This window comes from Apiospora aurea (assembly GCF_038362705.1).
Source record: "Apiospora aurea strain CBS 24483 chromosome Unknown utg000007l_segment0_segment0, whole genome shotgun sequence".
Classification (NCBI taxonomy): Eukaryota; Fungi; Ascomycota; class Sordariomycetes; order Amphisphaeriales; family Apiosporaceae; genus Apiospora; species Apiospora aurea.
In genome coordinates this window covers 2,912,254-2,936,604 of record NW_027117394.1, presented here as the reverse complement: position 1 = coordinate 2,936,604, position 24,351 = coordinate 2,912,254, and the positions used below count along the sequence as shown (strand labels likewise).

Below are 24,351 nucleotides of genomic sequence, written 5' to 3'. Positions count from 1 at the left end.
ATTTATCAGAATTCGATGGTTGAGCACAGTCTCTTGCCCATTTGATATCCGTTCGATTACCGACCCCTGCGAGCTTAGAGAGTAAAGTCCTCATCAACATCAATATTGTTCCGAGACGAAGCGCGCCTGCTGCTGCTAGGACGGCTCCTGTAGACCAGTGAGGCGATGCTCGATTCTTGAGCTCCCAGGGAGCTAATATTTCGTGATAATGATACATGACCGCGGTCGCTCACAATTGATTCAAAAGACTGCCTTGGCTGATGCGTGTCTGAGTTCCGAGATTGCACTACATCGCATTAGCACTTGTCCTGTCAGATATTTCTCATCAGTGGCGGGTTTCAGTCACCTCCGAGTTCCGAATTGCCAGGTGTCATTAGAGCTGGAAGTGATGCTGTTGAGGAAGGCTGGTCAATAGCAGATCCGGAAGGCTGGCTCTTCGTCATATCCTCTTCGGAATCCTTCGATAGACGAGGTTCAGGAGCTGATGTTGCCTCATGGAGTATCGATGACCCAACATTCATGCCATCGCCAACAATACTCTGGGCTAGCGCAAGTACATCTTCGTTATAATCTAGAGTTCTGCTAGAATTCAGCTTTAAGAGATCTTCGAACAGCTTCTTCAAGGCTCCATGATCAAGCTTCATTTTCTTCACAAGCCTTTCCACTTCATTGGCTCTACCATGTTCCATAGAATTGAGCAGGTGTCGGGCGACGGTATCCTTTACGGAAGCTTCCAGGCTCTTGGTAGATATGGCTTGCTTGATGAAACTTTCCCTCCTATATAGATCATGCTGTCCCAGATCCAAGAAAGTGGCAAAAGGGAGAGGTATGGAGATCATCGCATCGTGCCAAATGTGCTGGCGGGCCTGCTGCATGAAATCGGAAAAGGGGGCAATGTAAGCAAAGCCGGAAGATGTCGCTGTCACCGAACCGATAAGGATATTGTTTGACTCCTTAACGACCCAAGACCCGGAATCCCCAAGATTTAGTGCTATCGGGTAGTCAATAGAGTATCGTCAATTTGTTTCAGAAGAGCTATGTAAAAGATTCTTACATTCCTCGTTTGGCAACCTGACAGTCCACACTTCTTGCGAGACTGCATTTTCGCGCACCAGGAAGGAGGAGTTACAGGACAACATCCCCATCTTGATTCTACCCGCGGATGAAAGAATCAAAACAGGAGACAGACCTGGCTCTTCAAGAAAGTCTACAACATACCGCAGTTCTGCCCTAGAGTCCGAGGCAAAAAATAAGAATTCGGGCGCCTATATGGCCAGGGTACGGGAATCAGTGCCCATCCGCCGAACCGTACAAACCGTTCCTTGGACGGGCACCAAAGGAGGGTGTCATCATTCCCAACTGGCGGGTCTAATGGATATGTTATCTTGGTGTCCCAGTTTTCGGTCACAGCCTCGTTCGCCCAGCTGTCTATGACGAGAGGCAGGTCTGGGTCCGATTTGTTCTCGGTCGCGACGAAACTCTCCTTTATTGGTTTCGTAGCCCGCTAAGGCAAATGCGTGCTTCGGACGTTGCGGGAGATCTCGCGACGGTCGAGTGAAGTAAGACGAGGAAGACGTTAAGCATTGGCCTCGCTATTGTAGGGAATAATTCGGTATAATTGTTGCGCAGAAAGCTGTTGAAGCGCCGGAGGCTATCCATCTGAAGAGGGGTGAAATCGACGTCTCTGTTCGCTACGAGGTTGATCGACGAGGCGCGAGTGAGCGTCTTCAGCCTCTCCTCTAGATTCAATCGGACAGCTACATGGACTTCGTCCATCTCCTGGCTATACCTAGATTCGGTGAATGATGCCTGCTTCCAACCATTGTTAGTTTTGCGAAGGTGCGGATACAGAATTTTGAAAACATACATCTGATGAGGCCATAGCCACCGCGGTCGCAGTTCTTGACGTCGTATCGCACTACAGTCTAGATTTCCCGAATATACCCCCAAAACGAACTTTGTTATGAACTGTTAGATGTTGTTGCTTGGGGGCCTGATGCGCAATTGGTGGACAGCACAAAATGATTTAACTTGGTGGACTATTTACAAGTGTCATGGCTAACTGTCAAGCAGTGACATGTAACAAGTTGAATTGCAGAATAAATTTCCATCTCTTCGAATCAGGCTCGTCTGAAGGCCTTAATTGCCCAGCTAACAGCTACATAAGGCACTTTCATGCAGATACCCCGATAGATCCCGAGACCAGATGCGCCTTGCAGGGTGCTACAAAGCGAGCACCACTACTTTGACCTCCCATCCAAGCCAGAAATTGGAGACCATGGCGACACAAATGGATGCATCTATAGATGCCCAGAGGCCTTGACCAAATCTCCGGTCAGACATAAGAATAAATTGCTTTGGCTTATCTCGTCTCGTCAGAATGGAACTGTTTACTGTTAAACCAGCACTTTCGGAAGAACATTTCGTCCATTCAGCATGGGACTCATATGATACCGCCATCGACCACCGGAGCCTGAAGCATTAAATTGCTTACGTCAACGGAGAAATAGAAACTGTACGCCTCGCAGAATGGATGTACGCGAACACTGACCAGTTGACGAACTTCATAACGTTCCTGAAGATACGGCCTCACGTTCCTCGAGCGGAACTTTACTGCAATTTGCAAAACCAGGACATATCCGCCTTTCCGGAATCCGCTCTTGATTTCACGATCCGCATCCTGTTCGCCATCGCCACCTTGCCCGACAGTGCCATTGGCGGACAACTATTCCGCCCTCGGTGGAAGCCGGAAGAAAGCATCGCTGAGCTGGTCGACCATGTATTTCCTCAGCGGCTCCTTACTGAAATAGCCCCAGACAGTCAGCGGATCAAGATGCAGAAGTTGTCACTCGGCTATGTCACTCAATACATACAGGTGGAGATTCAATGGACAGACTACTTGTCCGACCACTTGCTACTGTCCGTGTCGGCCTTGTACCAAAGATTCCCCTACTGGGGAGGCTGTATGATCTTTGGCTCGAGGCGGAAGACCCGACGCCCATCACGACTGTGGGCAAATGGTCTGACAGCAAGAAGTCGGGAAGATATGTTTACTGGGCAGGCTTCGTGGCTACCATCATTGCCATAGTCTTCGGCATTGCGGCGACAGCACTGGGTGCTGTACAAGTGTGGATTAGTTGGTGCAGTTGGGTCGATGATCCAAGCCGTCCCGGTTGTTCCAAATCATAAGTGATATGGCTTCTACAGCTGACCCCTGGCAACTGTTCGCCACTACTGAACCGAGGGCCTTCACTCTCATGGCCATATCATTATTATGAGAATTCTAGTAGCTGGATAATGAGCCAGTCCGAGTTGCGCCAAGTTGAGTCACATGAGGTTGTAGGAATGCCAGAAGGCATATCAGCAGATATTCTTCTATCAAGACAGCTACATCGTATTTTTCACTACATACCTAGGTAGTCAAGCATCATGTATTTCTGGTTGTAGCTGCTGCCTTGGAGTGTATAATTGTTCTTGAAACTTCTGGTCCAAGTGAGTTTGGCACTCATATCATCTCCTAGCAACTGCATTATATGAGAAACAAGCCGCCCCTTGTTCCCTCGAAGAATGCCGTGGCCATTGTACGAAGGTGTAGATATTTATTAATACAGCCTGTATAACTTCACCATATTATATACTTTGATTTGACCTGAACATCAGTTGTACGTTAAGAATGGGCAGGAGACAAACCTGCCCTTTACTCATCGCCAACTCCCCCCCTTTCCAGTCATCCTAGACATTCCCGCCATGGTGAGATTCATCTTTGGACCAACAGTGACCATGGATTTTCGTATTATGCTCCTGAAGGGCAGAGAGCAAAGGGTACGCTTTTCATCATGATTGGATATTTACTACAAATGCCAGACACCTAGCAATAGACACGAGCCCCCCCACTGGACCGTATTTTGAGAGTAGCTGTTGGCAGTTCCATGCCACCCGTAGGTACTATCAAACCGCTCATTATATGGAGCTATACACCTTGCGGTCACAGTCTAGATTCTTGGAGATGTTCCCTTCTAAGTATTAGTGATCCGTTAGCTATGATTGTTACCAAGGGCCCTAAGGGCCTTGATAGAAAAAATGCACTGCTAGGTTAGATACAACTGCCTTCGAAGATGAATGGTTTTGAATGATCTCGGTGTCTGGAGCCTAGCCTCTTCCAGTCGCCAAATGCTTTGTGGTTGTTTGGAGCTATCGTCTTCATCATGTGCCCTGATGAACAAAGAACGCTAAGGGAAATGTACCGACTTGAAACTGCTGGGCCTTATTATGCATGGGCTGGCTGGAGAATGTATTAGAACCAGAAGCAGTACCTGCATATGTAGAGCAGAGCATCAATGAAACCTTTCACGCAGCAGGCAAGCAGCATACAGGCAGCATGTGCATTGCCGACCCCTTTATTCACGCTAATACTGTCAGATGCTCGTCCGAGACATCCAGCGTGATTGAAATCACATTGCAGACTTATGTGCTTGATTTTGTATCGTTGAGGCGTAGTCGGGGGTCGGTGAGTATCAAGTACCTTGTACAAAGTTGGTCACAACACCATCACCCTGGATATCGTATCGTGCTTTCCCTCGTATATCGCCTGGGTGATACGTATTAGGCCCCTGGGATATTGTCCAGCGGTCCTCCCTTATACTATATCCATCCTGCCTCACCCCCCTTCATCATTGCGTGATGCATGTACGTCGCCGAAGCATGCCGCCGAAGCCTACTCGTCGAGTGGCTCTCTGTCGCCCTGATATCGACGAGTCTTGATCTCGACGAAGCGTGGTTTGAAGCCCTTATGATCCCACAGAGCTCCACCCACCAATGCTTTTCTCTTTCCTCCTCCCACCCAAGGTACAGGTTGCCTCTGCACTTTCCCTGCTACCACTGATAAAAATCCGTTTTGGCGGATCTTTTCTGATTCCCAAAACAAACCCCACCTGCAGTTGGGTCATCACTCACTTGGGTCGTGGTTTCCCTTCTTCCTGCACCTTACCTTCTACCTCCTGCACCCACTTCCTTCCTTCCCTCTTCCCCCAAACCACATCTCCTGTTTACCTCAGGCATTGAGCAAAGCAACATCAGTCGATCCAACCTTGGGTCCTTCTGATCTTGCATCAGCAGGATTTGTTCTCTTCACCACCTGACTCTTACACTGCTTTAAGCAACACACACCTACACCCACCCTTCTGTTCCATCATACCGGACTGGTGCTGCGACTTCTCGCACAACCAGCTCTTGTATTTTGGGTACAGTCCATGCTACCATCCCACCCCAAGCCGCTTTACTTTCCCCACCAATACACCCAAGGAAAGTAAGACTCCCTTTGGGGACAAGATGGAGGGTTCTCGCGAGAATCCCAATGGCGCTGGCGGTCATCATGATGATGCTGCCAGTCGCAAGACACAGAACGCATTGCGATCTATGGCAGTAAGTCCAGCCCTGCTTCCATCGATGTCAATCATGACGACCCCAGGTCTGCTTGGGCCGGTCGTTGGTGGACCTCATCGTCATCCGGTCTTGGTCCCATCTGTCCATGACATATGATTATGCAACCTTGCTTGGGCTCTCAGCTGATACATGACTTTATTCAGAATGACCTTGGTGCCCAGCGCTTGGAGGATCTCGCTCAAGATGACGATCGCCTTTCCCGCGGTGGCAGAATGCGTGCTACTGGTGCACCCGCCAAGCCCAAGCCCCTTGCAGACAACAACTGGCAGAGTAAGTATTCCTGAATCCAACTTCGTACCGTCTAACCAAACCACTGTTCGGCAAGCTGACAATGCACAAAAGATGCTGTTCAGAGCAACCTCTTTGAGGATTCTGATGCCAAGGAATGGCAGGACCTGGATTCTATCGCTGATGGGCGCCTCCACGCTGAGCGCAGAGATGCCCGCGCTCGAGGTGGCAACGGCCCCCTTGGCCTCGGTATGGTGCAAGCTGCGCAGAGCAATGGTGGAGCTCAAAATTACTTTGCCAACCCGGCCAGGGGCTCACAGTATGATCCTCGGTAAGTAGACAAGCATGATCTCCCAATTGTTTGGTTTATCACTAATCGAGATGATCATAGCAATCCCCAGAGAAGAGGCGGTGCAAGACGCCTCGCAAGAGGCAGTCCAATACACCTCGGAAGCGGTGGTCCGACACACTCCGGAAGGGGCGGCTCAACGAACTCCGGAAGAGGTCATCATCATGGCCCAGACTATAGTTCCGGTCAGGTTTCGAGACTTGGCATTGTCGTTCCGCCTGGAGCCCAGGTCTTCACCTTTGAGAATAGCAGGTCGGTGGCTCCTACCTCGCAACCTGCTCCTCCCCCGAGCCAACCAATTCAGCTTCGACTGGGAGGATCTGCCCCTCTTCCTTCTGGTATATCAGCCCAGCCTCAGCCTCAGCGGAATGAGCCGACAATTTTTGATGCACCCCATGGAACTTCGACCCTGAACAACAACCAAAAGCGCTCAGCTAGTCACCAAGAGGGTTCGAATACCCTCTTCTCACGGGCTAGTGTTGCCGGTGTAGCAACTCCTCTCACTCTATCCTCTAGCCAGACAGATGGCAGCACAAACACACCCTCACACAAGCGCCTCAAAGAAACGCTTCCTCATTTGCGCCCTGCTTCAGTTCGCCCTGAAGCTATTGCCTCGGGCTCTGCACCATATGCAGGTGTAACTGAGCCGCCCCAGAATCTTCTCAGTCAGAGACATCCCGGAGATCCTGGCAAGCTTCCTCGATCGACTCTCAAGTCACAGCCAGACGTCGATGTACTCTTTGAGTCCAAGGTCGACATCAAGTGCGCACAGCGTGATACTGATGGTACAATCCCGGATAGTGGCAAGGTACTGCTGTACATGCACCCTGGATGTCGTGGGTGGATGATTTGGGAGTTGCAAGGCAACAATGGGTTCATCACTCGGGATGATGTGAGGGCGTTCTTCCCTGCAATGCCTTTGGGCAGCAGCGTCATCTTTCGCCGTCGCCTACCCGATGAACACAACAAGGTCGCTTACACACACAACCTTGTGTTTCCCAGCAGGGTAGCGGCCCAGGAGCTTCCGCACCTCATTGAAGAGGGTCAGAAGCGAATGAACCATATCAATCGTCCATGGTTCCAACAAGGACCCCTCAAGGTCGAAAGGCTTGGACTGGTTGATGCGTACACCCTTCTAGAGGTTAACCGAACCTCTGGCTCTACTCAATCGATTGTTCAGCTTTCGACTGGATACAATCAGGCCAATTCTCAGGCCGTTCAGCAGGCAACTCGTGGTTTAACTGGCGCACAAAGTGCAAATCACAATGAAGACCATGGAGATGACACCATCCCTCCGCATAAGAGATCTGTCAAGAACATCGCTCCCGTACAGGCTTCGGAGAACATTGAGGGCAACAGTCTGGTCGCTTCTCGATCTACTCAGAATGGTACTAGCCGTACACAGGAGGATTCGGCATCGTCGCTTATTGATACGATGTCGCCCACGAAGGAGAACCCCTTAGATGGAGGAGTTCAAGCCTCGCCCATGCTCACAAAGCTTATTGAGATTGAAGCCGAGGACAAGGGCAAGCGACCGGCATCGGAGGATCTAAGAGACCTCACGTACAAGACATCCTTGTTGTCTACCTCGGCAGAGCCGGTGGGCAAGCAGCCTTTTCTGGAAGCAAATGGAGGGGCATCCAAACCGAGCTCGCGACCCAACCCGGACGTGGCCAAGCAGGTCGATCATATCGATGCCAACACACCTAAGCATGACACCTTGGATCAACAGTTGTTCTCTCGTCCCGAAGGTGCTTCGGGTACCAACTACATCAACGCTACATCTAGTGGCGAGAACGATGCGAGTCAGAATGACAATGATCATACCGACAACCAAGGCACCTCATCAAAGACCAACGAGCTTGGCAATGAGCCTGAGCAGGACACTGGACTTGTGCAGGTCCCAACCCACAATACCATCAAGATAAATGATGTGAAGGGAAAGCTACCAATTCGCAACCTGTCTTCTGCATCCAAGGATCTGGTAATGGGAATGACTAGGGCAAAGTACGTCGGGATGATCGATTCAGTCAAAGGGCTTTGGAATGCCTGTGTTCAAATGGACATGTTCTCCGAACGCCGTCTTGAGAATGCAACCTTGCTGGCAACCTGGCAAGCTCTCTACCAAAACCCAGCATTCCGAAGATTCAACGGCGACGACAAGTTGAGCACGGTGGCCTTCGTCTATGACAAGGTATATCGGTGTTTGACAGACAAACGAGTCACTTACTCGTTCTATGAGCTGACGGAGCTCTGTGACCGCAACTTCTCAAGTGCTGATGGCCATCTTGTTACTGTATTGGGTGAGAAGGAGTACAAGGGTTATCGGGGAAGCACTTACAGTACACCCGCAAACGCTCAATCATCGACGCCCTCCACCCCTACTTCCACGCCTTTAGCTGGTCGGGCTGTAGCCTCGCCTTCGCCTGCACCACCCAAGGAGCCGGGCAGATTGACCCCTCCCCGGATCTTTCCCAGCCAAGGGAGCAGCAAGTTGCTGTAGAATCGAACCCAGCATTCGTTGACACACCCGACCACTCCTCATCTCCGATTACGCCAGCTCTCTCTGCATCAAGTGAGGCCAATACTCTTGGTCAGAACGCCCACAATACCAAGATGGCAATCAAGCAGGAGGATCGAGAGCCGGCCATCAAGGCTGAGCCCCAGCTGCACGCTTCATCGTCTGCTTCGCAAGTGTCTAGAATTGGTGCAAACTGGAAATCACAGACGCCAGCCAAGCAAGAGGAGATGGTCTCTGTAGCCCGCCCGCCGACACCCTCACCGTTGACTCCAATCCCGAACTCACAAGTGCCTGGTAATCGTACTGGCAGCCAAGGTCCAAGCAGCGTGTTCCCGCACATGCGTGGAATGCGACAGAACCTTGGTTCTGCTGGCCTTAGCGGCTCGCGGTGGGCTTAGGAGACCATTTCAGACTCAGACGAGACGACGCCTTCAATACTTGACATTCTCGCCCAACTCGATACTGAGCCCAAAAACGAATGGACGGATAAGACTGAGGAGAAAAACATGATGTTGAAGATGGATAACCTAGCACGAGATCTGGAGGGTTTTGAGATCAGCAAGTGAGGGGTTGTTGCGGCTGTGCTTGTAAGATTAGGCGACGTAGATAGACAGATTCCTAGGTAATAGGTGCGTGAACCTCAGGAACTTAGGGAAAATGGCTAGCTAGAAAGACGACCTGTGTAGGAATATAAGACGATCTTGGCCAATGGTACAAGAGTTTCTCAAGTCTGCTTCAGCAGCAAAGTAGCCACCGGCGCTACAGAAGCTGTATTGATCGTGTTTGGGATCAGGAAAGTGTTTTCACTCAGCCGGATATCAAATCTTGACAACAGCGCATATAAGACAATCTTGATCTCGTGGACTGCTAGTTGGCGCCCAGGGCATGCCCACTTCCCCAAACCAAAGGTTAGGAAGTCCGAACCGACCTGCGTTGCTTGTCGCCCCAGCTTTTGCCACTGGAAACCGTCAAACACGCCGCCCGTTGTCCCGTAGTTATCCGGGTGCTGCTGCGCGCGCGAGATAGGCATCATGCACATGGCCTTTGCTGGTATCACGTACGGCCCGACCCGGACGGACCTCGTGGTCTGGCGCACGCAGCCCAGCGTGTCGCCTCGCGTACGCAGGACCTCGCGGATGAAGGAGTCGAGCAGCACGAGCTGGCCCAGCTTCTTGGCGCTGAGGGGCCGCTCGTCGCCGTCGCCGTCGTCAACGACGACCGACTCCCATTCCCGGCGGATCGCGGGCAGGTACTCGTCCTGCTCCTGGGCCAGGCGCACCAGGGCCCAGACGGCGGCGACGACGGTCTGGTGCACCGAGGCCCAGATGATGCTCACGCACAGGGTGAGGCAGTGCAGGAACCCGGCCAGGGCGGCGAGGCCGGACGAGTGGCCGCCGCAGTGCTGCGCCAGCGCGACGTCGAAGAGCGGGGTGAAGTCTCCCTGGCGCTGCTTTTGCTGGGCGGCGGCGAGGCCGTTGGCGAGGTGCGCGTGGCGGGTCTTCCAGAGCGCGGGCGCGATGCCGAAGAGGATGGTGGGGAGGATGGTCAGGACGGCGGCCGCGAGGGCGTTCCAGAAGGCCCAGAGGCGCGGGAACCGGGACCAGGCGTGCGTGCTCTCGTGCGTGCCGGCGAGATCGGCCATGCCGGCGGCGACGGCGGCGAAGTGCTTGGCCATGGCCGGGTTGGCGGCGTGGGACTCGCCTAGGATCAGGACGACCATGGCTTGGGCGATGGCTAGCTGTATCTGATCAAACAGTTTTGGACACTCAACCCACGACTTCTTCTCCTCATTGCTGCTGCCACTACCGCCGAAGGTCGTGCCATCCACCGTTGTGATGCGCTCGAGCTGCGTCTGAATGGCGGGGGGCGAGGTGCTCGACGATGCCGCTCAGGCGGGGCTGCACGTTCCTGGCCACGAGGTCGTGGATATCGTGGATGTAGGCCGTGTTATCCAGCGAGATAAAGCCCAGGTTGAGCAGTTCGGCCGCGCCCTTTTCGAAGCTGAAGCTGCCGGGGTCCTCGACGAGGGCCTGGCGGATGTAGCGGTGGTCGATGACGTGGTCCCTGCGGCCGTGCCGGGGGACGACGACGACGGGGCCATGCTTGTCCAGGGCCTCGTCGTAGGCGGCGTTGACGTGGGGGGAGCTGCGGACTTCAGGGGAGATGTGGACGACCGGGGGACTGGGGCCGATCGCCGCCTCCAACGGGGCCTTGTTGGGCCGCGGTGATGGCGACGGCGATGTTCGTCGCTTCTTCGGTTCTGGGGACATGATGGCACGGTAAAATAGCGAGGGCGTGAATGACATTAGAGATACGCCCATTTTATAATTTGGGTACTCCCCCTTCGTATGTCAGATACATTCATTACATACACATATGCAACTGACCGGGGTGATTAGAAAACCCGATCGAATGCGCGCGAGGAGACACGACGTATATAGCTGATACCAACTTATATACGGCGTACTGCCATAAAATAACCGGAGAAGACTGCCGAAAAAAAACAACAGCAGACGTTGGGGGCTCAGCGCGCCTGTCCGCAACCCCTTACATCTGACATCAGCTTTGCGCACGCGAGGGGTCTCAGGTAGAGCTATCTTGAAATGTAGCCAGCCGACGGGAAGCCAATCAGATCGAGACCTTCGGCTTCATGCGTGGATATGCTCTCCCATCTGCCCCCTCCCCGCGCCGTCTCCAAATCCCAAGACTGGTTGGTTGCATCGAGAGCATGTCCCCGCGCTCTGGCACCCTTTGTGCGACAGTTACCAATGTACTTGGCGCTCAGCTTTTTGCGGCGTAGGGCTTGGCCGAACCACTCTCTTCCAAACGGTGGCTTGGTCCACCTCGTCTTGCAAGATCATACACAGAAGGGGGTTCGTCGGCAGGAGCAAAACCAAGCCAATCCAATAATTGGTAACGATAGAGGATGCGGAGTAATAGACACCGGAATAGCAACCGTCAACAGTAAATAATCCCACATCTGAGCCCCAATAGAGCAGCGGGTCGCCCTACTCTACCCCTGTGTTCTTCAGCAGGTCCCGATAGGCCAGGGGTCGCTGGCCGTGCCCCACCATCAGTCTGTCAACGGACCACAGACCCGGATCAAGAAGGTCAAAGGATTCAGGAGGCTCGAGAGTGAGGGTCGGTCGGTCGGCCGTACCGAGGGACTGGGCACGCACCAACTGGGTCACTATAGTAACATCATGCACAGACGGGGTAGAGGTTTGTAACATTTCTCACCTCTCGGCACCATTCGGGAAGCCTTGACAGTCTAGATCCTGCTGACTTTTTTTATCATGTCTCCATAATCACCCCAGTCCCCAGCAGTGAACGTCTGAGGATATGCATAAGATCTTACAGCCCAGCTTCCCAGTGTTGCGCGGACCATCATTTCGACTACTTCAAATGCGCGATGCCTGGTGACGAGACTGGACATAAGTGCGCGAGGTGGCAACATGTCTGAGACGACGACGATTCCCATATGAGCGCATACAGTCATACATGCGACATATCCTCCTTCCTTGGCGCTGCTGGCGTTGAATTACAGCCAGGAAGAATACAGAACCACATGGGTGGCTATGCGTGGGATCCTGATTCTCGGCCCCGCTGGTAGGGCAAAATGGGAGTGATGAGAAGAGGGGAATCGAGACAAAGAAAAGGGAGCTACCAGTGGCATTTGTAGCGTTCGCGAATCTGGCAGGACTCCAACAACGAGTTGGTCCTGGGTGGGCTACGTTGTCGCAGTCACCTGGTGCGTTTGCAGGTCTCCAGCGACGACTTCGATCGCATCTGGATTAGCATGGAGCGGGCGGGATGCCCAGCAGGAGGCCGGCCAGGCGTTAGCGCCGCTATCTCGGCCCACGAGGTCGGTCACCTGGACCCGGCGGCCCTGTTGGGGGTTCGCTTTCACCTGTCTGTATTGACGTTACTGGCGGGGAAAAGGCGCTCGCGGGGGTTCCGCTTGACAAGCATGACCTCGTCACGTTGAGGGACATTATGGCATGCCATATCAACCTCTTTGACAGCGGCGATAGCGAGATCGAGGAGACGGCAGGTGGGGATGCCGCCGTTGCCGCAACAAAGTAAAATGCGAAAGCAACGCAGTAACGGTGATGGTGATGGTGACGGCGCCAATGACGACGATAGCCACGACGCTGGCAACGCAGTTGTCGCCAGCACTGCTACAGCTACCATCCAATCCAAGGACGTGGTGGGCAAAGATCGACTGCAAGACTTGGTTCAACATGGGGTGGAAACCAGAGTGCTTTCCGAATTGGATAGGTATGCATGCATCATTGCTAACTCTTTAGCGGACGATGCTAGAGACGGGTTTCTTGTTGAATCGGTGCTGATTTGGTGTCAGTGCCAGAAAAGGAGAATGCTGATGACAGCCGCTACATATCATTGGGTCAAGCCAGAGCCGGTATTATCCATGCTGCAAACCCTTTGGTCTACCGGTCTTTTGCTTATGCTCAGCCTCCAATGCAAGGTATCTCTAAGCATACCACATCTTTGCGCCTAAGAATGATCTCAGTGCCATGAGGTTGAGGAAACTGCCTGCTCCGGACGATGACGTTGGCCGGAGACAAGTGGTTCAATTTCGGCAGTGATCCGACAATCTCCTCCCGAGCCACAGCCCACAGGGTGTGCTCCTCAGCGGCGGTGAGAGAAGGCGACACCGAACAGCAACAGAGTTTCCCAACCGTGGCGGACGTTGCCGCAGTGGAGTCTGCTGTGTGTTGTGCTGTTTGGGGGGGAGCCACATGGGAATGATGTTAACCTTGCTAGTAGTAGTAGGGTTGCAGTCGCTGGGTGGAACCCTTCATTCCCGATCAAATCATTGATCAAAGCGTTGATTTGGGAAAGGGTTTTTCTTTGCTTTCTTCTTTTATTCTTTTTCCTTCTTCTGCTTCTTGCAGCGATCTGCGTCTGGCAGTTTCGGTGACACGCGGCACGGGAGACGGGAGAGCAGAGCAGCTATTGCTGTTTTAAGTGTCCCGCTCATTATCCAATCTCGGGTGCGAGGAAAAAGAACGAGAAAAGAAAAAGCGCTGGCCTGCATTCCTGAAACTCGGTCATTAATTAGCACACGGCAATTGACTTTCTCGTTTGGTTGAATAGGATTGAGAATTGGGAAGCAAGCCAAAGGCAGATGACTAACCTAGATCGGAAGGATTCCGCAACCGTTGTTACGTGGGCTAGGGCCAAGTGACCCAGCGAGCGGGCATCGTATACGAGCGGGTTTGATTGGACGGATCTTGTTCCAATGTGACTTACTAGCTGTCGTGGTATCCCCACACCCGGCCAGTCACCTTGGACGGCAGCAGGTACTGCAGTAGAGAGCATGGAAGCATCTTGCTTCGAGAGCAGCCATTGGAGGAGAGGGCGGCGGACAACTCAGCAAGGCGCTGGTTGGCTGACTTAGCTCCAGCATCTGTTGAGTCAGCCAGGATCCATGAGAGCTGTACCAAGAGAAAGAAAGAGAACGAAAAAGAGACGGGCGCAAACGTGGAGAGCGTTGTGAGGCAGCTGGGTAAATACTTGTAGGTAGTAGTGGCTTGTCAAATATCACATCATGAGGTGATTTCTTCCTATATTGCAGGAATGGATATCGGGAATAGCTGCATGAATATACCTGCTTTCGAGGCAGGGGTGGCAGGGGTAGCAAGATGTCGAACAGCATTGGGAGGGTTCCGGCCAAGGCCCGCATATCATAGATGAGATAGGGTGGAGGGAGGTTTCTCATTCCCTGACCGCTTTTACTAAGTGGCATCTTCCCTCCAAGCTGCTGCCATGTGCCATGCCATGCTGATTGAAATGACTTTTGCTGGCTGAGAAGGGCCAGACTACCCAGAAGAAGGGCTGCTTGCTACCCAGGGACGAGTGCAAATTACAGGTCGAAAGGGGGGGCGCTTTGCGTGGGTGGTGGGTGGTGGGTGGTGGGTGAAGAAGAGCGTTATTGTAACGATGCGACGATGCAACGATGCCGCCATCCCTCCTAGCCCTAGCAGCTAGCAGTTTAGTAGAATGGATGTCGGCCGGGGCCTCTTTAGTGATGACCGGGGGGCTGATGGAGGGGGAGGTCACCTTCTCGGCGGATAGGCTTGGCCTTTGCTCGATACAACACCCACCCACCAGAGGCAGAAGGAGATTTGAGCCACACACCAGACAATGTTTCCCCGTGTTCATGCCTAATCCATCCTGCCCTTGAGCTTCCTTCCTTTGACCTTTGATCAATCAAGAAGGACTCAACAATGTGACCGACTCTAGAAAGGTACTGGACATGACTGGGAGAGACATACATAGATTAATAGCAGGCATGGCAGCCAGTTGCTGACCGTGCAGAGCATCAAGTCAAAATAAATAATACCTGCCGCCTCCTGCACCGTAGTAAGAGACAGGTGGCTGTGGTTGGCTGATTTGACTTGACTCCGGCCCAGTCTAGCGGCGGCCTTTTCTCTCGTTCGCACCCAGCGCCAGCCAGCAGCCAGCCCAGCCAGCAGCTAGCCCAGCACCAGCACCAGCACCAGTAACCAGGCGCCCGAGCCCACATCAGATCAAAGCAATCCAATCCGCGCTTCCCTCCCAGCCCAAAATACCAAATACCTGCATGCCTGCATGCCTGCATGTCTGCATACATACTTGTATCTGCGTCCTAATAAAAGTACCACATCCATACCAATAATTCTGCTACTACTACCACCATACCCTTATGTACATACTGTACCAACATTGAACCATACCGCCTGGCTTGCTGGTCCTTGGTTCGTTCCTTGGGGAAATCCCAATCCACAGGCTAAACAACTCGACTTCTGCATTCTTCCTCTTTTACTTCGAAACCCCCCTCCCGGAAACCCTTCTCATTTCGTTTCCCTCCATCTTGCTTCATCAGGCACCGACCGGCCCTCTTCGCATCATTTCAAGGCCTCCATCCAGGCTGCCGTCTTCCGCAAACTCGGTCGCATCGACGTAAATAGTGCCACAGCATCGTTGCAGCCGACTAGACTTGCCGACCGTACGACCGGTTCCATTTCACTGTCAACACAATACGCACCCACCGTCGGCCTCAAACGCCATCATAACCGAATAATTGCCCACAACAAAAAGTAGGCCCAGGCCTTCCATCATCCGCTCATCAACAAGCCAACCGTTTTACCGAAAAGTTTACGAGACTTCTATCCTTGGGGGGACTGACCGGCCACAATGAACGTGCTGTTGTCACCACAGCCTTCGTTCCTCCCTCACCAGCACAACTCTGCCGCCCGCCGCTCTCCTACACGATCAAGTGAGTTTCCCTTGTTCAATCGGTTGCTGAGCCATTTCCCGGCCCGTCTTGGGTTGAGTGCCGCGAGACTCGAGGCTGCCGGTGCACACTGCTTTGTTTGCATCTGGCTTGCAACGTATCATGATTCCCCACACGAGGCAAAAACAAAAACAAGTTCTCAGCTAACCATAACTCCCATACAGTGTCCCCATTCCACAACAGCAACATGTCGAGCAACCGCAAGCGAAAGGCCGATGACGATGGCGACGAGATGTCCGTTTCGCCCATGAGCTCGCCTGCGATCCAGAACCGACAACTCTCCCGCCCATCGAAAAAGATCCGCTCCAACGAAATGGCCGGCCGCCCGCTTACTCTCCCCAGACTTCTCGAAACGCTCGATGCCGCCTCCTTACGCATGGTCCTTCAGAAAATATGCGAACGACAACCAGAGATTGGGGAGGAGGTCGTCAAGAGTGCGCCTAAGCCCTCGGTCCCGAACGCCCTGCAGGTCTTGGAGGAATACCAGCAGAAGATGCGGGCCGCCTTCCCTTACGGAGATACGAGTTCGGACTACACCTACTACCGGGTAAAGGCGCCTCTGATTGCTCTTATGGATGCCCTCGCCGACTTCACGCCGCAATATCTGCCCCCGAATGAGACCCAGGCCAACGTTTCTCTGCAATATCTCGACGGTGCCACCAAGGTCATCCACAACCTACCTGAGTGGGAGAGCCACAACTACCGCCACCACAAGGAGAACGCTTACGACGAGATCTCGAGAGCATGGGCATTGGTCATCAACGAAGCTGCCAAACGAGGCGGAGGCTTTGTCCTGCACAGTGGCGGCTGGGACCAGATTCTTGCCAAGCACAATCAGCAATCCGGAGGTCGACTAGGAACCGCCATGAGCGCCATGGCAGCAAATGTTGGCTGGGTCGGTGGAGGCCCCTCAGACGCCCCGCAAGAACAACAGCAGCCACAACAACACTCGATCCTCAATGAGCTTCTGTCGGGCAACTACGGTGCCCCTGTCCGGGTTGGGCCTTGGTAGGAAATCGCAGGCTCTAGAGAACCCGAAGAGTACTGGTTCGGAAAACCCACGATGCTGAGTGCATCAGATGATGGATTACTAAGGAGCATGAAGGTTTCCGAGCATGGTACCGTGGATTTTAGCGTTACGACATACGATATCCAGCATCTAGCATCCAGCGTCACCGCTGGCACACGCACGACCGAGCATTTGGAGATGGAAGAGGCAGCGCTACTGCACATACCGCATCACGATGATATATGACTACTTTTCTTCCCCTTCATTCCTCATTGGCATCGGAAAGGCAGCATAGACTAGGGGTTCATGGCTATATCTTTTTTCTTTCTTTCCCCGGCGTTTGCACATGTTATTTCGTTTGTCCCCAGTCCTTACGAGGCTGTTATTTCTGCTGTTTTCTTAATACACCGTTCACATTCAGCCGCTTAGTACACCTGCTACATTCTTGTTCAACTCGATGGCTCTGTGCCGTCGAGGAAAGGCACTCCGGTTTGGATCTGCGCATATGTCCTTTATTACTCACAAGCACCTTTCTCAGCATGGCCGCCGGTAAAACGTGGCTCAGTTCCGGTGGATTGTAACATCACACCTTCGTCACGGGTGCTGATCCATGTATCCTGTATGCATGCTCCTCTCTCCCTCCTTCGGTGAATTGGGTATTCGTTGGAGTTATGGGTGTTTGGTCGTTCGTAGATAGACACGCATTCATCTGCGGATATACCACACAAAAATAAGATGGCACGGAAAGCCGCATATACCCTTAGATTTTGGTGCTGAGATGTATTAATCGCATGGACGGATGTGAATCGATACTGAACAATTCTGTAAACGGCGACCTCAAGTTTTGATCCGTGTCTTTCCGCGTCCTACCATGTCGTAGCCCCTTTTCTCTGGTGTCTGCCTCCTCTGACGGCCCTTCGTCCCTTGACATCGCAGCTTCGCCCTTCCCCATATTGTTTAAAGCAACGAAACCATGCCGGGTCGGATTAGGCATGGTATTTCCACGCACGTCTGATGAACGAAGGAACCCATCTCGACAGACTCAACGCCGATTGCCAGGCCAGAGCCATATATGATGGCCAGATCCTCAGGCGCTGAATACTTCTTCAGGGTCTATGCGTATAAAAGTTGAGATAGGGTCCACCTTACATCCTCTTTCATGGATTGAGATAAACCTATTTCTCACATCATAACTGGAAGAAGTTTCTATGTGGAGGGTTCAGTAAGTAGTCCGCGCAGGCTTCTTAGAATCCGTCTTTGCCTTCTTGCTTTCGTCGTGTCTCAATGTCCATCGACTCTGACTGGATTTCCGTCGTCCCAGACGGGCTCTCGATCGACCCAGCCTGGCGTTTCCATCTGAACCAGGGATTCAGAGCTTCCCATAGTTCCCACAGGGGTTCTGGCCTGATCGGGGTGCTTCAATATCAGTAGCAAGTAAATAGTACTGGGAAAGAGGGAAAGGGGAAATCAAGCAAAGATAGGTTCGTTAATGGAATGGTATCTCTCACCTTTGACTGACGCGAGCCGTCTTCTCTTGGATAAACTTGACGTCTTCGGCAATCTCCAAGGTGGCTCGTCTGGTTGTTTGTGGCATCGATGCCTGCGTCCTGCTCGTTGGTCTTCGTGCCACTGGCCGTGGTCGTGTCAACGGAGCTCGTGACATCGGTATCCGCGCCATCGTGCCGGTTTGTTTTTTGATGTAGATATAGGTGTAAAGAGGGGTGGGTGAAGGGGTGGTGTATTGTGTCGTTGTTTTGCTGATGGCCCGTGGTTTGGTGCCAAGTAGAAGAAGAAACCGAAAAAAAAGAAGAAAAAAATATCACATTCGAGTAGATCGGCCTAAAGTTTAAAGGGGTGGTGGGTGTCGATAACTCAGATATGCTGGGACCAAAGTTGGGCATATGAGCTAGAATGGAATAGATGACAGCGAAAGAATTTTTTTTCAATTAAACTCAGTCCGCAGATTTTATATCTAAATACCTTTCTACGTCAAGGAGATGAACCATTCCAGTTGTGTAGGAGAGGGGCATACAGAGGGTATCTATCATCAGCAAATAAAACAGGATTTGGGAGATGATTTGGTTCATATACTAATACATTCGAGATTTCTGATATAAGGTAGGAGCAGGGTAACTTTTAAACTGAGTGAGGTTCGTGTAAGGAAAACGAGATGAGTTTTTCCGGATTTGGCTTCCTTCAAGCCAGAGAGCGGAGTTGCTGATATGCTGTGTCTCATATCCCCACGACTGAGGGTGCATTTTCTTTGTTTGCGTGTGTTTGACAGCCAGAGTCGCTGCATACACTAAGTGGGATCGATCGGAGCCGGCGAGGTGAGTTGGGAGACGAAAGGTTCAAAAATAAACCCCCAGCGTCTTAGAAGCTGTAACGTTCTCGATCCTTCCGTTCTCTCTCCATGTCGTGGACCATGCTCATCAGTTCCGACTGTGAGGGCTCTGCTTTCACGCCGGTGGTGCGCATGCGCAAATCGAAGAGTTTGCTCTCGTGTCGGTCTCGGTCTGCCTTAAGCCGTCTTGTTTCTTCCTTCAGTCGATTGAGTTCCCCCTCCATTCGCGCGTGTCTGGTTGCAGGCGGCAAGTATCTGTGTGTCAGAATCTGGAGTCTTGTTCTTCTTCAAGCATAGGAGGTAAATTCTTGGCGCATGTGTGTGCGCCCGGGTATTATATATTACAAGTAAAATCAACGCGTTCTTACAATCTATAGGTGAAGAACCACCCGGCTCCGCCAATAATCGCAAAGGGGAAGAAGAACCAGTCCATTGCGAAGGCCCCGTTGTCAGATTCGAGCTTTTCGACTCGTTTTGCGAGGCTTACGTAGGCTCTCTTTGGTATGTGTACCGGTGCTCGTACCATCTTGTCGGGTGGACGGTGGACGAATAGTGTGAAACGAGACTGAGTATGTTGTTCGAGTTGTTACTGTAACGTTGGAGTGTTATATGAGAATGGCAGATAAGACAGGAAAAGAAGGAGAAGCAACAACCGTACGACTTATATATATTTGGCCGTAACGATCAAGTGGATCCCAAGACGAAAATTCCAATCGTGGTTCCAGAGCTGCTCTCCTGTTGTGATGAGGGAGATCTCGTATATGAGTCATTCATACTAGAGCAGTTTTGCATGAGTAGCTTTCACATTGTGTGTCTGGATCGGAGTGTCACTTCCACTGAGACGGACAGTTGCATTTTACAATGCAGCTTTTGAGACCAGATTCCTCTATTCCTATCATATTCCCTTGAAAGATCGTCGACGCGCACAGCGCAGCAAAGATCGTGACGTCCCGTACAATGACATAACCGATGGCGTTGCCTGTTAACCCCAGCTCGGCCTCATCATGTCAGGCTCGGCTCTGAGCATGCTAATGTCGGCCCTTTGCAGGATAGCCGCTTCTTCCATGATCCCCGTACCGTCGGCCCTTTCGGCTGTGGCGGAGGGTATCGACCATACCCACGCCTATGAGCAGAAACATACGGTAGTGGCTGTTCGCCCAACCATCAAAAAGAAAAGGAACCCCGAGAGTAAGCATTGTGTACTCCTGATTCTGGGGAGTCGTACATTTTGTGACCAACGTAGCCTAACCCAGCGGCGGAGAGCATTTTATACCAAGTGAGCCTTTTGCAGGATGGACTGCATCGGGTTCGCTGCCTTTGCTGACTCGATTGACCTGACTGGCTTTGCTGACGTCCCTGGCTTTGCTGAATTGACTGGCTTTCTGGGCTAGGTTGGGTGGGGGGTTTGGGTGGTATAAATAGATCGATGTGGATAGGCCAGCCGAAGGGCTGGCCGGGCTGTCTTCCCTGGAGACGGGGGCCCCGACGAGGCAGGCAGCCGGATGGACTAGGGACAATGATCTTCGTGGTCGGGATGGGTTTGACCCCCTTTGCAAGGAATATCGAGTTGGGAAATATGATTCGAGCCATCTTGCGGGAAGGTTTCGTGGAAAGGGGGAAAGCGGACAGTGTTGAATTGTTACTGAACATGCGATTTGTGATGAGAAAAGGGGTTGGATGGGAAGAATTCGGCCATGTATGCCAGATTGGGGGTGAATCAGTAACGACCGGAGAAAGGGCAGGGAAAATGGGGAGAAGAATAAAAAACGCTAATACGGAATTTGGGGTTGTGAAGAAGAATAAGTTTTTGAATAATTTGTATGAACTGTAAAATGCCCCCCTTTTCACAATAAGTTGGTCGATATTTCGATATATCCATGTTACCGGCAGAGCGAGCTTTTCCCACGTGATTTATAAGCTTATAACAGTCAGTGCCAGAATGAATAATATAAGTATGGCAATTAAGGAAGGGAGGGTGGTTATCATTATATCAGACGTTTTCCAGGGGTTGTCTAAGACGCGTAACCCATCCGAGCAAACGTGGGAGCTGCTGCTGGTAAATGTAAGCTTAGTGGACAAGGCGACTCTGATTGACGCATTACAAACTCAGTATATCATAGAGGAAGAGTGTGGTTTCATTGATATGTAGAAACGGAAGGGAGATCAGGAGCGACGTGTACTGATAGTTAACTCTTTGCCGGAAAGCTCCAGAAGTCAGAAGCCAGTGCCCCTGCCAAAATTGTTGTACTCAGGTCTCGCTCTAGCGTCCATGGCCACCCGTATCTCGGATACCTGAGCCTCTAGCTGGGAACACTTCTCGCTGCCCCCCCCTCTGATTGACCCCTCCCGATTTCAGATAATTCTAGAGCCCTTGAGCAATAATAACAGTATATAAAGGGGTTAAATTTCACTCATCTCTTAATTAAAGTAGATTAATCTCTTCCTCTTTTTTTCCTCTTTTCACCACTATTAATATAACCAAAGAAGCACGTATTGTGCAGGCGGTCTAGGCCGTACTGGCCGGCGGAAGCATTAACCGTACGGTTAAAGACTATAACGTTAACAGGGGCACCCTTCGCAACCGACTTAGGGGTTAACCTTCGAAAAAAGAGAAATATAAGGCCCTTTAGCTCTTTGCCCCTGCCGAAGAGACTTTTTTAACTAAATAGGCCTTTTTTAGGCTAACCTAAGTTACGTATTAACGTATCGGCTATTTCGTATATATATTTAACGTATCCTCTTTATAAAAAAGGTCGATTACTTTATCGGTAAGCGATAAGTACACCGTTTTTTAAAACGTTATCCGGCCTTTAAAACCGTGCGTATTAAAATAATAAATTTTCGGCGCCTTATATATATATTAAACGGGGCCGTGCGAGGGTTTTTTAATCGGTTTAATACTATTATTATTAATAGTATACCCCTTCGATTTAAATTTAACGCTAATAAAGTAAAAATTACGATAACGATAAGGAAAGGTATTATAATAATCGGACCTGCCGCTTATTAAAGTTTAATACGAAACGACTCGGTTAATCGCGAATAAGTAATTGTTTTAAAGTATATTAATATTATTAGTAATGTTTTACCGTTTTTAATTATATTTAAAAGCTAATCGGTCTAGTAATAGTGGTTTTTTTAAAAAGAGGACGAGGTTAATTATAAATATAAAAACTAGGCTTTTAAAGTGTTATTAAAAGAATAGACTTTTAATCTTATAGCTTTAAAGTAGCTGAGAAAAATCTTTATTCTTTTAACGAAGCTTAATAACCTTAATTAATAGAGGTTTTTAATTTTTAATAGATATAAAAATTATATCGACGATAACTTTATACTAGCGGCGTTAAAAGCTAAGGTGTAGCTCTTTTACTTATTATTATATAGTTCTTATATACTTTAGCCCTTAAATATTAGCTATTTTAAGGTTTTAAAAAAAAGGTTTTAAAGGGAGCTCGATTTAATATACGTTATTATTAATAATAGTTACGTTAAAAAAAGGGACTTTTTTCGAGTTTAAGTTAAAATATATAAAGTAGTTTTTACTTTTAAGGTTATCGCTAGTAAATAGGTAATAATTAGTATTTACCCCTTTAATATTAAAAAGCCAATAAATAATAGGCTTCGGCGCTTTAATATAATATAAGTTATCGACGAAGCTATTACCGCTAAGGATACGCGCTAGCCGGTTAAATTAAAGGCTAAAAGGATCGAAACGCCGAAAAACAGCCGGTAGGTTAAAGATTTAAAGGCTGCGATACTTAGTATAAAGGTTACTACCGGTGATTTAATTAAAAGGTTGCTATAGAAAAAGCTCGGTAAGAGTGTTAATAATTTAACGGCTCGAATCGGCCGGTTAAAATAGGAAAAGGCCCTGGGACGTCACAGTCTTCTCCGATGGATCGCAGATCAAAGAGGGCCTTGGATACGGGTTTGCAGTATACGAGGGTCAAACAGTAAACTTCGAAGGGAAAGGCGGCATAAACCTATATAGCGTAGTCTACGACGCCGAAGCCCTAGGGGCCCTCAGGGGACTACAGAAAGCCCAGGAACGGTTCCTAGGGAGACACATTACTCTGTGCGTGGACAACACGGCAGCCATCTAGAGCGCCTAAAAAGATGCTCCCACGACATCTTAATAGGTCTTTATAAAGATTCACGAGATTATGGATACGGGCAACGTTACCCTGAAATGGAACTCGGGCCATAAGGGCATCGAGGGGAACGAACTAGCGGACAGCCTAGCGAAGGCCGGCGCGGAATTCGGACCATACGATCCAAACTCCAAGCCAACAGCAGCCGGGCTCAAAGCACACGCGAGGAGCGAGCTCAAAGCGAGCGCCGAAGAGTGGTGAAAGCACGCCAAGTATTCGTCCGGGCTGAAAAACGCAAACATTTCGTACAAACCGGGAAAGTGCCCAAAAGCACTAAAGATCCCCAAAAAATGCCTGGGATGGTACATATAAACGGTCACGGCTCACGGCGACTACGAATAGTATCATAATAAATTCGAGTACTGGGAAACGGAAGTGTACTGCCCTTGCTCATATAGCGGACTCTCAGAGACCGCAATAACGATCCAGCACATGGTTCACTGCAAACGCAGCCAAGCCACGCTCGACAACTGGCCGAAACCACCGGAACCCCTGCCGAGGGAGGACGGTCAACCTTGGCGACCAGACAGTTTCCCAATGAAGCTTCACCGGATAGAGAAGGAACACCTACCAGTCCTTCTCACCCTATACTGGATGTGGCTTCTTAGGAACCCAGACAAATTTGCGGAATGGTGTCACGTCACGAAATACTTTACCGACATCTGCCCTCTAAAAGGACAGAAATAACTCTGCTGCATACACCGTTAACATATGCGTGAGCGTACACTAGACCCGCTGGACGAGGAACTAGAGGAGTTGGAATTTGCTATCCCGGGGGCAGCGACCTAGCATTCCTCCCTCCACATTCTTTTCTCTCCTTTCTTCACTTCGCTACACGTCGCTAGGGATAAAAAGGGGTTAAGAGTTAAAACATTTTATTGCTTAGCATTTTCGAGGGGCGCAGGGGGAACAAAGGGAATAAGGGGGTATGCACGCCCCGAGAGCGTACGAAACATAAAAACATTATAAAATTTAAAAACATAAAAATAACCACAGCCCTAGGG

The 24,351-nt window shown here is 50.7% G+C and overlaps 7 protein-coding genes across 7 annotated transcripts; 4 read left to right on the top strand and 3 right to left on the bottom strand.

The window, feature by feature from the left end:
• Positions 1-338: 338 nt before the first annotated feature.
• On the bottom strand, positions 339-1,145 carry PG986_011165 (uncharacterized protein; the record flags this gene model as incomplete). Its single annotated transcript, XM_066847387.1, has 2 exons — positions 339-991; positions 1,055-1,145. 2 exons carry the CDS (start codon positions 1,143-1,145, stop codon positions 339-341), a joined length of 744 nt encoding a protein of 247 aa, XP_066696878.1.
• A 1,384-nt stretch (positions 1,146-2,529) lies between these two features.
• On the top strand, positions 2,530-3,189 carry PG986_011164 (uncharacterized protein; the record flags this gene model as incomplete). Its single annotated transcript, XM_066847386.1, has 3 exons — positions 2,530-2,535; positions 2,582-2,819; positions 2,876-3,189. The coding sequence occupies 3 exons, from the start codon at positions 2,530-2,532 to the stop codon at positions 3,187-3,189; spliced, it is 558 nt and encodes a 185-aa protein (XP_066696877.1).
• A 2,139-nt stretch (positions 3,190-5,328) lies between these two features.
• PG986_011163 (uncharacterized protein) lies at positions 5,329-8,938 on the top strand (the record flags this gene model as incomplete). Its single annotated transcript, XM_066847385.1, has 5 exons — positions 5,329-5,421; positions 5,586-5,712; positions 5,785-6,001; positions 6,062-8,213; positions 8,363-8,938. The coding sequence occupies 5 exons, from the start codon at positions 5,329-5,331 to the stop codon at positions 8,936-8,938; spliced, it is 3,165 nt and encodes a 1,054-aa protein (XP_066696876.1).
• A 326-nt stretch (positions 8,939-9,264) lies between these two features.
• Positions 9,265-10,260, bottom strand: PG986_011162 (cytochrome P450; the record flags this gene model as incomplete). The annotated part of the gene is made up of 1 exon (XM_066847384.1): positions 9,265-10,260. One exon carries the CDS (start codon positions 10,258-10,260, stop codon positions 9,265-9,267), a length of 996 nt encoding a protein of 331 aa, XP_066696875.1.
• An 82-nt stretch (positions 10,261-10,342) lies between these two features.
• On the bottom strand, positions 10,343-10,810 carry PG986_011161 (uncharacterized protein; the record flags this gene model as incomplete). Its single annotated transcript, XM_066847383.1, has 1 exon — positions 10,343-10,810. One exon carries the CDS (start codon positions 10,808-10,810, stop codon positions 10,343-10,345), a length of 468 nt encoding a protein of 155 aa, XP_066696874.1.
• A 5,220-nt stretch (positions 10,811-16,030) lies between these two features.
• On the top strand, positions 16,031-16,855 carry PG986_011160 (Tethering factor for nuclear proteasome; the record flags this gene model as incomplete). The annotated part of the gene is made up of 1 exon (XM_066847382.1): positions 16,031-16,855. One exon carries the CDS (start codon positions 16,031-16,033, stop codon positions 16,853-16,855), a length of 825 nt encoding a protein of 274 aa, XP_066696873.1.
• Positions 16,856-23,359: 6,504 nt separating this feature from the next.
• Positions 23,360-23,548, top strand: PG986_011159 (uncharacterized protein; the record flags this gene model as incomplete). Its single annotated transcript, XM_066847381.1, has 1 exon — positions 23,360-23,548. The coding sequence occupies one exon, from the start codon at positions 23,360-23,362 to the stop codon at positions 23,546-23,548; it is 189 nt and encodes a 62-aa protein (XP_066696872.1).
• Positions 23,549-24,351: the final 803 nt, after the last annotated feature.